This window comes from Hyperolius riggenbachi, chromosome 3 (genome assembly GCF_040937935.1).
Source record: "Hyperolius riggenbachi isolate aHypRig1 chromosome 3, aHypRig1.pri, whole genome shotgun sequence".
Classification (NCBI taxonomy): Eukaryota; Metazoa; Chordata; class Amphibia; order Anura; family Hyperoliidae; genus Hyperolius; species Hyperolius riggenbachi.
This window is the reverse complement of record NC_090648.1, coordinates 494883949-494896991: the sequence shown is the minus strand read 5'-3', so window position 1 is coordinate 494896991 and position 13043 is coordinate 494883949. Positions and strand designations below refer to the sequence as shown.

General features: G+C 48.2%; 1 protein-coding gene across 1 annotated transcript in view; it reads right to left on the bottom strand.

Moving 5' to 3' along the window:
- DENND5B (DENN domain containing 5B) overlaps positions 1-13043 on the bottom strand; it is a 102271-nt gene that overhangs the window by 48490 nt on the left and 40738 nt on the right. Inside the window, 2 exon segments of the mRNA XM_068278256.1 lie at positions 1120-1653; positions 10305-10492. Coding sequence (XP_068134357.1) covers positions 1120-1653; positions 10305-10492 — 722 coding nt within the window.

Below are 13043 nucleotides of genomic sequence, written 5' to 3'. Positions count from 1 at the left end.
TTGCTGGCAGCAGATTTGTGGAATGCAGTATACAGACCAGGTGGCTGCTCTCCATTGCCACCTTTCTTCTACTGCAGATGACGCTGCCTCCCCATCTAGAGGAGCACACCATTGCAGGGGCCACATTCAGGGATTGCAACTGATGGATTTTGTGGTGCCCATCAGAGACACCTCCCACCCGGTTACATTTTAATAAACAAAGTTGCCCTCAGCTAAGACTTTCAAATTTTGGCCCCTATGGGATTGAGTTTGACAATCCTGCTTTAAAAGGTTGTAATTATAATATGTTTAACCTCCCTGGCGGTATGATTACTTCTGGATTTTAGGGTCTAAAAGTGGTGCAATATTTTCAGTGCAAGCTTTGAGACCCTAAAAGCTGGAAAAAAAATAAACAAAATCATACTGCTAGCTAGATCTGTGGCAGCACTGCCAATTACTCATCTCCCCTGGATCCAGCGCTGCAATTCTCCCTCCGTCCACCGGGTGGCACTTTACCCCTATAGTGAGAGCAGCATCGGTTGGTGAGGTCACCAGAGGGATTCACAGTCTTCGAGGACCAGAAGAAGAATTGCTGCCAGCATGTGGATCCCGGTGGAGGGGAGATGCACAGGTTCTGCATATGCCTCCCAGCAGCTACCCCTGAGTCAGGCTTGGGATTACCACTCTGAGCTGCGGTTTTCCGATACAAGCCTGACTCGGGGTTACTGCTAAGGAGGTTTACATTTTTTTTCTTTTTTAAATGATGAATTGTAGAGATGCTGGCGAACAGTTTGCCAGCGAATCTCTATGGGCCAGTACTACTTCCGGGTCGCTATGACCCGAAGTAGTACGGCTGCGCTGGCCCGGCGGTGTGCATCCTTGCCAGGCACTCTCTGCGGATGAGCGCGACGTCACGCACATGCGCAGAAAGTGCCCGGCAACAGGCACGCAATCAAGGCCGCGCACCGACAGGCCAGTGCAGCCATACTACTACGGGTCATAGTGCCCTGGAAGTAGTACAGTGTGATGTGTTCGCCGGCAAACTGTTCGCCAACATCTTTAATGAATGTTCTGAAAATATAAAATAACCGAGAAAAAGCACTGATCTTTTGCCGTTTCTAAATAACAGGAAACTCATACTTTGTCGAAGTTCTGCATCTGCTCCCGATTGGTCAGCCAGGACTCCATGTCATGGGCGGCCTGAATGACGAAGGCCTCGTAGTCAGCAAACATTTGCGTGAAGCGATTGGCGAATACTTCTCGGATCTGAACATTGAGTTTATAGTCCCTCAGTTCCTGCTCAGCACAGTGGACCTTCTGATCGTCCTCCGTGTCCATCAGGGGGACACTAATACTGATCTTGTCCATCTTAATCCCCGTCCTCTTGGTAAGGGCCTCCAGCCGTGCCATGGTCTCGTTGCCCTTTAGTAGTTCATACATGTTAATGTGGCTGGCAATATTCCCATTCTTCTTGTCATTGACCAAGTCGTCCAGTACCAGGCTCTTCAGCTTGGTGGCGCTCTCACTGCAGTGCAGATTGCCCTCTGGCGGGATCCCATAGTTCAGGAGAACCTCAGAGATTTCCTGAATGAATTCAAGCTTGTTGGGAAACTGAGGGAACTCCTCCGGTAATTCTATGAAGTGGTTATCGATGTCAACGAAACACAAGTTTGCCTAAAAAAAAAAAGGAGACCATTTAAAGTTAGCAGCCAAAATCACACAGAATAAGAACAGAACCTAAAATCCAAATGCTAACGAAATAAAACCATTTTTGTGTACCGATAACTTGGGTTACTGGTTTACAAACTAGAAGTACCCAATGATAGTGGGTATTTCAGTTGGACAATGAACGAATATACAGCATGTCCTGCTTGGATTATTTTAACATCCTCTTCAGTAGTTACCAACACTGGTCCATAACTTTTTCACTGCTGCCAATTGCACAACTGACGGCCAATTAACTAGAGGATCCAGGACTACCACCCAAACCGGAACTCAAAAATCACACCATGGCTCATCTACTCTATACATCTCCTGACTTGTCTCCAGTTCCCTCCCCTACAGCAACCTCCCCTCTGCACACAACCTTCTTCTTTGCTCCTCTGACTGCCAATTACCCCAAGGATCCAGATCTAACACCCAACCCTGACCTCCAAATCACACCACTTTCTGTCTCCATTCATCTCCTTACTTGTTTCCAGATCCCACCCCAATCTATACTCTGCACACCACCTTCTTCTGTCCTCTACCTGCTGCCAATAGCCCTATAGATTCAGTTCTTTGACCCAACCCTGACCTCCAAACCACACCACTGCCTGTCTCTTCCGTACATCTAACTTGGCTCCAGAACCCACCCCAACCTCTGCTCTGCACCCAACCTTCGTCTGTCATCTGCTGCCAATTAACCAGAGGACCCAATTCTAACACCTAACCCTGACCTTCAAACCACACCACAATCTGTTTGGGCTCCATATGTGCCCAACCTTGACCCTTGTTGAGACTGGAAGTTAAAAGTTCACCAGAGTTCTTTAAGGCAACTGAGATGAACTCCAGGTTCTGCAAGGACCTCTTCTGATCATCCCAGGATTCTAGCGGGAACTGCTGAAGAATTCTGGAATGACTTTGTCCCATTTCACAGCTGGAAACTGAGGGAGACTCAGGACCCAGGCGGGAGGAATCCTTCCCGAGTGTCACCCAACTGGGGATAGAAGGCGAGCGATTGACACTGCAGTTTGTTGCTTTTTACCGTAAAGGAAAAGAAAAAAAAATTATTTCCTGAGACTGCATCTGATACCCCAGAAAAACTATCCGCTGTGTAAAGACCAGTTTGGACTTCTCTGTTCACCAAATGGTAGAGCTCTGAACTGGAAGTGGAGGACTGAGCTGCCTGTGAACTGGAAGTGGAGGACTGAGCTGCCTGTGCTCGGGGCTAATCTTTAAGAATGGGAACATGCAGATAGTCTATCGTAGCCATAAAGACATCTTTCAATCACAGGTTGTTAATGGAGAAAATATGCTATACAAAACCTTTTCCTAAGGCTAATAATAATCCTAACATTTGTATAGCGCCTTTCTCCTGTTGGACTCAAAGCGCTCAATAGCTGCAGCCACTAGGTGGCGCGCTCAAGGGGCAACCCTGCAGTGTTAAAGGAATACTTAAGTCAAAAAAAAAAATGACATTTACTCACCTGGGGCATCCCTCAGCCCCCCGAAGCTGGATGGTGCCCTCGCAGCCCCGCTCCGATCGTCCTGTCCCCGCCGGCGGCTACTTCCGGTTCGGCGACAGCCGCCGACAGGCTGGGAACGCTATAGCAGAATAGAGGGTGATAGCAGCGGCTGGGAACGCGGAAAATCAGCCGCGTTCCCAGCCTGTCGGCGGCTGTCGCCGAACCGGAAGTAGCCGCCGGCGGGGACAGGACGATCGGAGCGGGGCTGCGAGGGCACCATCCAGCTTCGGGGGGCTGAGGGATGCCCCAGGTGAGTAAATGTCATTTTTTTTTTTTTTGACTTAAGTATTCCTTTTGACTTAAGTATTCCTTTAAGGTGGGTACACACATCAGATAAAAGTCTTTGGAAAATTAAAGATCACAGACCAAATTTACCCCCTTCCATGTAGTATGAGAGCCATAATCTACACAGTCTATTCTATGGAGCTGCACTCCCCATCAGACAGAAATCTTTGCAAGATGCTGCACACAAAGATGCTGTACACATGCAACAGATCAGTATCTGCAAAAGATCTGTTCCTGCAAAAGATCTGTTCCTGCAAAAGATCTGTTCCTGCAAAAGATCTGTTCCTGCAAAAGATCTGTTCCTGCAAAAGATCTGTTCCTGCAAAAGATCTGTTCCTGCAAAAGATCTGTTCCTGCAAAAGATCTGTTCCTGCAAAAGATCTGTTCCTGCAAAAGATCTGTTCCTGCAAAAGATCTGTTCCTGCAAAATGCATTCAAACTATCATATCTGCAGATCTCATACACACCTTGTTTAACGGACAATTACCTGCAGATCAGATCCACCAGGTTGGATCTTCAGTTCTGCAGATAATTGGCTGATCTGCAGATGATGGTCCGTTAAACAATGTGTGTATGAGATCTGCAGATATCATAGACTTTGAATGCATTTTGCAGGAACGGATCTTTTGCTGGAACAGATCTTTTGCAGATACTGATCTGCTGCATGTGTACAGCATCTGTGTGTGCAGCATCTTGCAAAGATTTTTATCTGATGGGGAGTTCAGCTCCATAGAATAGACTGTGTAGGTATGGCTCTCATACTACATGAAGGGTGGTAAGATTGGTCTGTGATCTTTCATTTTCCAAAGACTTTTATCTGACGTGTGTACCCACCTTAAGGGAGTCTAGCCCAAGGACTTCTAGACCAGTACATTATCCAACCACCACTTTCTATACTTAAACGCTCAGCTTCTTTAGGTTCAAAATCCTCCTGAAAACCGCTGAAAGTGATGTTCACCTGATCCCAAGGAACACACCATATCATCCAGGGCTGTGGAGTTGGTAAAAAAAAAAATCTTCCAACTCCTCAGTTTATGAAACCACGAATCCGACTCCAGGTACCCAAAATGGCCTCGACTCAGACTCCTTAGTGGCTGTGGATTTTTTACAAAAAAACTCCTTAGTTTATGAAAAAAGGACTCCGGGTACCCAAAATTGCCCCGACTGACTCCTCGACTCCGACTCCACAGCCCTGATATCATCTGTTTCTCCAAGAGTCAAAATACGAAGTGGCGGAAGTGACATCACACGGTGGGCGGGGTAAGTGGCGATAACAATGCTATCACCTGGCACTCTGCAGAAGTGATCCGCTAAGCTAACTGGTTACCGAAGCTTTGGGGGCCGTGATACACACCCTAGATCCGTGGAAGAGGCCATTATCAGCCAAGATTAATCTGGCGTGTGTGGGAGGGCTATGGAAGTTGAAGCCTCTGAACCCCGTGCAGATTTCCTCCTGGGCTAAGACTGCAGGAATGATTGCTCATTCTGTTCTGTGTCATAAATGGCTTTTCAACATCTCCTCAGCAGTAAATACATATTAAAGGAAATATCCAGGCTATTCTGGAATGAGAACTGTAGGAACTGGGGCAGTTTGGGAAGATGGGGGAGGGACCTGTGCTACTAGAGGGCGGAGTCATTGCATTCTTAACCATATTTCAAGTTAACCTGAACTCAGAAGTAATAACATAACCTCTAAAGAAAAACATTTCTTTGTTACAGCTGATACAAATCCTGCAACACATCTGCAATATGTCTACTTCCTGCTTTCATGGAAGCATACATATTAACATCCTGTGTTAAATTAGCTGGCAGAGGAAATTCCTGAGCCGACACAGCTGAAGAGATCAAATTACAGTGATTCAAGTGGACCGGAAGACTTGACAAGACAGAAGGAAAAAAGAGGAATGCCCCCTGTATGTATTTAGAGAGTTTAGCCTCTTTAATTCCGCCTCATCTGTGACTAATCCCAAGTGTAATTTGATCTTAGCTGTGTCAGCCGGCTGCCACTACAGTGCAGCCAATTTGTAAACACAGAATCTTAACCCTATGTCTGCTTCCATTAAAGCAGGAAGTAGACAAACTGCAGACTTAGAGAATAATAGGCGATCCCTCAGAAAGAGAAGGACAGAGGAAAGAAACATGACCGGCTCCATACTACATGTCCCGTAGCCGCGGTGACTGAGTCACACTGCAAGGAGCAGTTTCAGTGAGCGAGTAACATGTCAGGTGAAACAGCGGAGAGACCATCTGTTCCTGACACATCAGATAAGTGAACATGGCTTGAGAGTCCGCCGGGAGATGTAAAGCCGACTGTTCGGCTGCTGTTCTCTGTCACTAAACATTTCTCATGTGAAGTCAGGCAAGTCTGGATACAACATCGGCTGTGATGAGACCCCAGAGGGGCAGCGGCCATCACCAGGCCTCGAAGCGCCCCAATGTGCGATATCCTGTCTACAGAGAGGACAAGCCCTGCCTAGCTCTCTACTCTACATACACTACAGCAGTGTTCTCCCCAGAATTTTTTTCCAGCTGGGTGGCATGAAACAGTAGCCGGGGTGGCATGAAAAAGTAGCAGTGTTGGGCGAAAGGAGAAAATGCAGGGCCGGTGCTTCTATGAGCAATTATGCTTACAGCATAGGAGGAGGTGAGCCGCCGACAGCCGGGTGGTCACCAAAACTAGCCGGGTGGAGCACCTGGCTAAAAGAACCTGGGGAGAACACTGCTACAGTGCTGACACCAGATACAGTCACTCCTAACATCAGTACAGGTGACCCCCTCTCTCCCCAATCCCCAGAAAATTTCCCAGCCCAACCTCTGCTGTAGAACCTACAGGGAAACTCCTCCCCTAGAACAGACTAACAGCACGTCTGCACAGGAATCAATCCTAAACTGTCACCTGCCATTGGCCATCCCTAGTCATGTGATAGATGACTTAACAGTCCTCGCGTGAGGGACATATATACATGTCTGTTGCAAATATTTCAGGGAAAAAATATATTCATTGGGCCACATGCATGAAAGGCTGACAATTTCGCCATGTGGATAAAGTGCACAGCAATTGTACCGGTCCCAACACAAAAGGGAGCCCTACCCCCACACTATTAGTGCTATGCACGTTAGCAAAGTAACACGTGCCCTGCTATGGTAGCATAGGGATTGTTACCCTAGTAACAGAGTAAGGGGCGGTGCTTGCCTGCTGTAAGGGGCGGTGCTTGCCTGCTGTAAGGGGCGGTGCTTGCCTGCTGTAAGGGGCGGTGCTTGCCTGCTGTAAGGGGCGGTGCTTGCCTGCTGTAAGGGGCGGTGCTTGCCTGCTGTAAGGGGCGGTGCTTGCCTGCTGTAAGGGGCGGTGCTTGCCTGCTGTAAGGGGCGGTGCTTGCCTGCTGTAAGGGGCGGTGCTTGCCTGCTGTAAGGGGCGGTATAAATTGCTGTGCATTGCCTGCATATGGTGAAGTTACTGGGCTTCCACACATCAGGCCCGTTGGAGGAAAAAAAGAGCACTGGACAGACTTCCGGAACCCCCGTTTCTGTTATTTGGCCAGAACGTTTTTGTAATTCCAGACATCAGAGCTCCCCTCTCGTCTAGGCAAACATTTAACACGTTCGGCACCTTATTCATCCAGGATGACGGCGATACCTGCGGGCAGCACGTCTGGACAACTACTCTATTATTAAAGCGGACCTGAACTCAGAACTTCCTCTGTGCTCTAAAAGATAAGCAACAGCATAACAACCTTTAAAGAAAAACATTTCTTTGTTACAGATGATACAAATCCTGCAATAAATCTTCAGCGTGTCAACTTCCTGCTTTCATGTAAATTCTGTTAACATCCTGTGTTCACAAATTAGCTGCTCAGCTGTGTCAGCTCAGGAATCTCCCTTGCCTCAGCAGAGAGATCAAATTACAGTGGTGATTAGTCACAGATGAGGGAATTAGATGGGTAAACTATCTAAATACATACAGGGTGCATTTCTCTATGTTTTCCTTCTGTCCTGTGCAAGAGTTCAGGTCCACTTTAAAGATCTATGGAGTATAGTGAGCCTCTCATGTGAGCTGCAGAGTTTCTCGACTATCTTTAACAAAACCCCCAATTCCCCAGAGAGGAGGTGTCCAGCATTATTCCATGGATCGGCTCCTTCCCTGTATAAAGTCCATGTGACGTAACGTTCTGCAGCGTGACTCACGCAGGATAATCCCTCTGTCATGTAAGGCAGAGGTCAGCGGGAGGCCGGGTCAGTCACAAGACGAGGCTGTACCATTACTCAGCATGCCCCCTGTGATGCATGCTGTACACTGTGTATTTTGTGCCAGCATTGTTTGTTTGCATTGCTTGGACTTTGTCTCTGTACTGATTGGAAGTCAGGGCCTATTTACACTAGGGCCGAATCTGCAGCGTTTCCCCACAGATGAGAGGGACGGGGAAACGCTGCCTGGTGCAAATCCGGATGGTATGGTGCAGAGGTCTGCAGCCTGAAGCCGAAACACTTACTGTGCATGGCATGGTCTAGCGATTGGTGCTGCGGCTGAGCAGCAGAACTGGAGTCACGGCTAATTCAGAAACTCCCACGGCTCCTAGTGGAAGCCAGTCAATAAAGGATACCCGAAGTGACATGTGACATGATGAGATAGACATGGGTATGTACAGTGCCTAGCACACTAATAACTATGCTGTGCTCCTTTTTTTATTTCTCTGCCTGAAAGAGTTAAATATCAGGTATGCAAGTGGCTGACTCAGTCCTGACTCAGACAGAAAGTGACTGCAGTGTGACCCTCACTGATAAGAAATTCCAACTATAAAACACTTTCCTAGCAGAAAATGGCTTATGAGAGCAGGAAAGAGATAAAAAGGGTCAATAGTTCATAAAAAAAACAGTTAAACGTAAAAAGTAGATTTAAACATAAAACTGTGGAATATCTTAAAGTCATTTTTAGGAGAAGGAAGATAGATACAATCATTTATTTCATTAGTTTATTTTCGCTTCTGGTGTCCTTTAAGGTGGCCATACATCTAGCAATGATGGACAGATTCGACCAAGATACAGATCTCTCTGATCAAATCTGATCGGAGAGAGATCTGTCAGCTGCCCACACACCGCGGGCAGATTCCTGATCTATTTCAGCATGAAATCTCTTGGGAATTGGCCTTGTGACCCCACATCCACCACTGTCTCCCCCAATGTAAAATGTGCTCCCCGCTGCCCCAATGCATGAACATTTTACCTGTCCGTGTTTACTGCTGGCTCTGTGCTCCGTTCACATACATGTGCCCCATGGGGTTGCTGGAGTAACGTGTGTGACATCCCACACGCACCCGTGTACACAGCGGCAACCACGTGGGGCGCGTGAATGTCGAGCGCTGGAGATTTGGATGCAGCCGGCACCACCATAGATCGTAATAGGAATTACGACTATAGCGGCGCTCAGTGAGTAACTTCTACAACGTCAGGAGACGGAGATGAAGTTACTTTTAAAACACTAATTCAGCCGCAGAAATAGCTGCCAGCCGATTTACATCATTCCCTACCATCCACGTGGACCTGGGGGGGGGGAATAGTAATTAACACTTCCGGGACTTGTGCAGCAGCAGGATAAGCCAAATATCGTATGTATCCTGCACCCAAGTCTCCCGGCGGCGATTTCATATGTATGTGTGTGTGTGTGGATGCAGCACCAGTGGCGTAGCTAAGGAGCTGTGGGCCCCGATGCCGGTTTTACATTGGGGACCCCCAAACACTCTATACATAATTGATACGGCACACCAAAACCTGCCAATGGCAACTACAGTGTCTGAGGGGCAAGAAGGGGATGAGGAACAGTTTGTTTAGGATTACCACTATTCAATGTATCTATAGAAGGGATTATTATGAGCACAGGACCAATAAAAAGCTAATACTGTGGTTGAGGGAGGGCCCTTCGGGGCCCCTCTGGCCCAAGGGCCCCAATGCGGTTGCTACCGCTGCACCCCCTATTGCTACACCCCTGCGCAGCACAGAGCCAGCAGCGGACACAGACATGACAAGTATTCATGCATGGGGCATCAGGGAGCACATTTTAGAAAAGGAGGGACAGTGCTGGGAGTTCTGTCACTCGTCCAGATATTGCATGCAGTTCACCGCCGCGCACCTGATTGGCCACGTCGGCCCGACATCTTGCAGCATGTCCGATCGACATGGTCGGCCTGAAATTGGTTGCACTGTCAATCAGGCATTCACTTGGCAGCACAGATTTTCATCTGATCCGATTAAAATAATGGCATTGGATGGGGGGGGGGGGGGGGGGAGAAGATTGGCTATTCTTATCTGATAACATTTGCTGTCTGTCTGTTCACAAGTCTGGTATACTCACCTGCCTTTACAGTGGTTGCCTAATGGTAACCCTGGTTTGTGAGTATTAATATTTACTCTATTTAATAACCATTTACCAGTACATATTACACTATTGGGGCTCTTGGTGTTCCTTGTTTTTATACACCTAGATGGAAGTTCATCGGATTCAATGTCTGTTCACGACTTATGGGCAATGCTCATTTCGTATTATGTTCCCCCCTTTCCGGGTCTTCATTCCATGTACTGGCACACAACACACTCAGCAAAGCCCAGGACTGGATACAAAAAACTGCCCAGAATTTCCGTGTATGTTTTTTTCTCATCACAGGACACGGGTACGCACGTCTGCAGGGATGCCGGGGACACAGAACAGGAAGGCAGCCACGGTAACACGATCGCACAGCTCCGGGGCATCCACACCACCCCCTAATAAGACTGCACACGGAGTACGTACTTTCAGAGAAACACATTTAAGTTTTGATTACAAACCTCCTGCGGTAACTCCAGCTTGGAGCGGTCCGTTCCTTCCTTAGACTGGAGACCCATAAGATACGGCACCGGAGCATCCAGGAAGTGGAGCAGTGAGGCCGGTAGGATGGGGACGTAAACATGCTGCCACTGGAAGGGGAAAAGGAGCGACGTGATTCCCTCCGCTACCGTCATCAGCCGCTGGTAATCTGCCGACACAGGAAGGCCAGAGCATTAAAAACAAGCATTAATTCATCATTATCACCCCGGGTCTTGTGGAGTCCAGGCCAGATTATAGGCCGATAGTGTATTATAGATATACAATCATATACCACAGGACACCTGTGCAGGCCTTGTGGAGTACTTGCCTGACCACCAGGGGGAGCTGCACTATATTATATGTACTATAGATATACAATCAGATGCCACAGGACACCTTCACAGGTCTTGTGGAGCCCAGGCCTGACCACCAGGGGGAGCTACACTATATGATATGTACTATAGATATACAATCAGATGCCACAGGACACCTTCACAGGTCTTGTGGAGTCAAGGCCTGACCACCAGGAGGAGCTGCACTGTATTATAGGCAGGGAGGGGCTTCCGGATTGGAAGCCACTCGAAATCATGACTAGAATGAGGCTTCATTGCCTCAGGTGTGTGCAAGGGAGACGGGGTTAATTCCCCAGATGTCCGCCGGCTTCTTTGTGTCACACGTCCTGCATGCGTCCCATGGGATGCATAGCAAGACTCACTACTGCGCACTCCCTCATTCCGGCTTGAAGGCGGTAGCGAGTCGTGCAATGCGTCCCATTGGACGCATTCAAGACGTGTGATACAAAGAAGGCGGCGGACATCTGGGTAATTAACCCCCCGTCTCCCTTACACACACACACACACACACACGAGGCAATGAAGCCTCATTCTAGTTATGATTTCGTGTGGCATCTGATTCGAAAGCCCATCCCCGATTATAGTCTGATAGTGTACTCTATGTACAGCCTTTTTCCTTCTCTGAATAGTGTTTCACGCTCCACCTGGCTTTCAACCACAGGATCTGGTTGCACTGCTCGTCCTCTACGAAAGGATCTCTGATCTCTATAATGGAGCGTCTCGTAACAAGAAGAACATCTCCAATGTCCCAGAACTTCAGATAGGAGAGCGCTGGTGATAAGAGCAGTTTTATCCACCAGGGCAGAGTTCCCCAACCCTGTCCTCAAGGCCCACCAACAATGCATGTGTTGTGGAAATCCAGAGGTGGTTAATCAGCACTGCTAAAGAACTATTTACCTCACCTGTGCATGTGTGTGGTTTCCTGCAAAACATGGACTGTTGGTGGGCCTTGAGGACAGGGTTGGGGAACTCTGCACTAGGGTATTGAAAGAGTTACATGTCCAGTCAGGCGAGGGGATACTTACCGGAAGGCTTTCTGGATTCTAACATTAGGTACCCATATATCGGGGGGGGGGTTTAGGGTTAGGCACCACCAGGGAGTTTCTTAGGGCTAGGCATCACCAAGGGGCTCTTGGGGAGACGCACCACCAAGGTGGGGTATTAGGGTTATGCACCACCCGGGGAGGTCTTAGGGATAGAAACGCTCACCAATGGCATACTTATGACTCGGCTGCCGGGAGATTTGGATGAAGGGCAAAGCCGATAAAAGGCTTACCCTGCTCCTGCACAAGTCCTGACAGCGTTTAATTACTATTCCCCCTCTAAGCCACCATGGATAGTGGGGGAAATATGTAATTCGGCTTCCAGCTACTGCTGGAGGCTGAATTACAGTGTTATTGCAGTAATTTGTGCTTCCTCTTTTGACGGTGCCCAAATTACTGTCTGAACGCTGCTACGGCCGTAATTCCTATTACGGCCTATGGTGGTGCCGGCTGCGCCCAAATCTCCTGCCCTGTTTTTACAGCACTCGCACCCATGGGGCACTCCTCTAGGGAGGAGCACCTAATGGGCACAATTGTTATTTATCATAATATTGATAGCTGTTACGCTATTTAGCGAGTAGCTGCGATTAATTTATATTATATTATTGTTTGCAGGATCAGGGGGTCTTAAAGGACTTCCGAGGCCAATAAAAAAATAAATTAAAAAAAAGTGGAATACCTGCATCATATTTGAAGGCACGGACTGCACAGCTCTAGGGCCAACCCCCCGATCCACGCTAGTTTCCTATAGAGTGGGTCGGGGGGTTGGCCCTAGAGCTGCGCAGCCGCCCCCGCGGCTATGCGGACTGCGCAGCCGCGGCCAGCTCATGCGGCCATGTTTGTAGAGGCAAGAGAGCCCGACCTGGGCCGTGAGCCGGCCCGGGGAGCTATTGAGCGGCAGGGACCCAGCGGAACGGCACGGAGGGCGTCCTCCGTGCCTTCAAATATGATGCAGGTATTTAACTTTTTTTTTTTTTTATTTGGCCCCGGAAGGGGGGGGGGGGGGGGGGGGAGATTTCTTAGGGATAGGCACCACCAGGGGAGGGTTCTGTGTGAGGGTAGAGAGAGGTTAGGTCATAATCAGGTTGTAGACTATCGGTAAATTTACCGATCATGTAATACAGCAATTAAATTGTTATTTACTGTTTTTATTATTTAACTTTATACCTAAATTAGCACGCGACTTTTTGAAAAGTATGCCTATAGGCCCGTGTCTTAGGGTTTATATACTTTGCTGGATACCGGCACACAGTCCAAAACACAGCCATTTTATGTGCTGTACCTGTGCTTATTTAATAAAAGCTTTTGAACTTTTCTACACCCT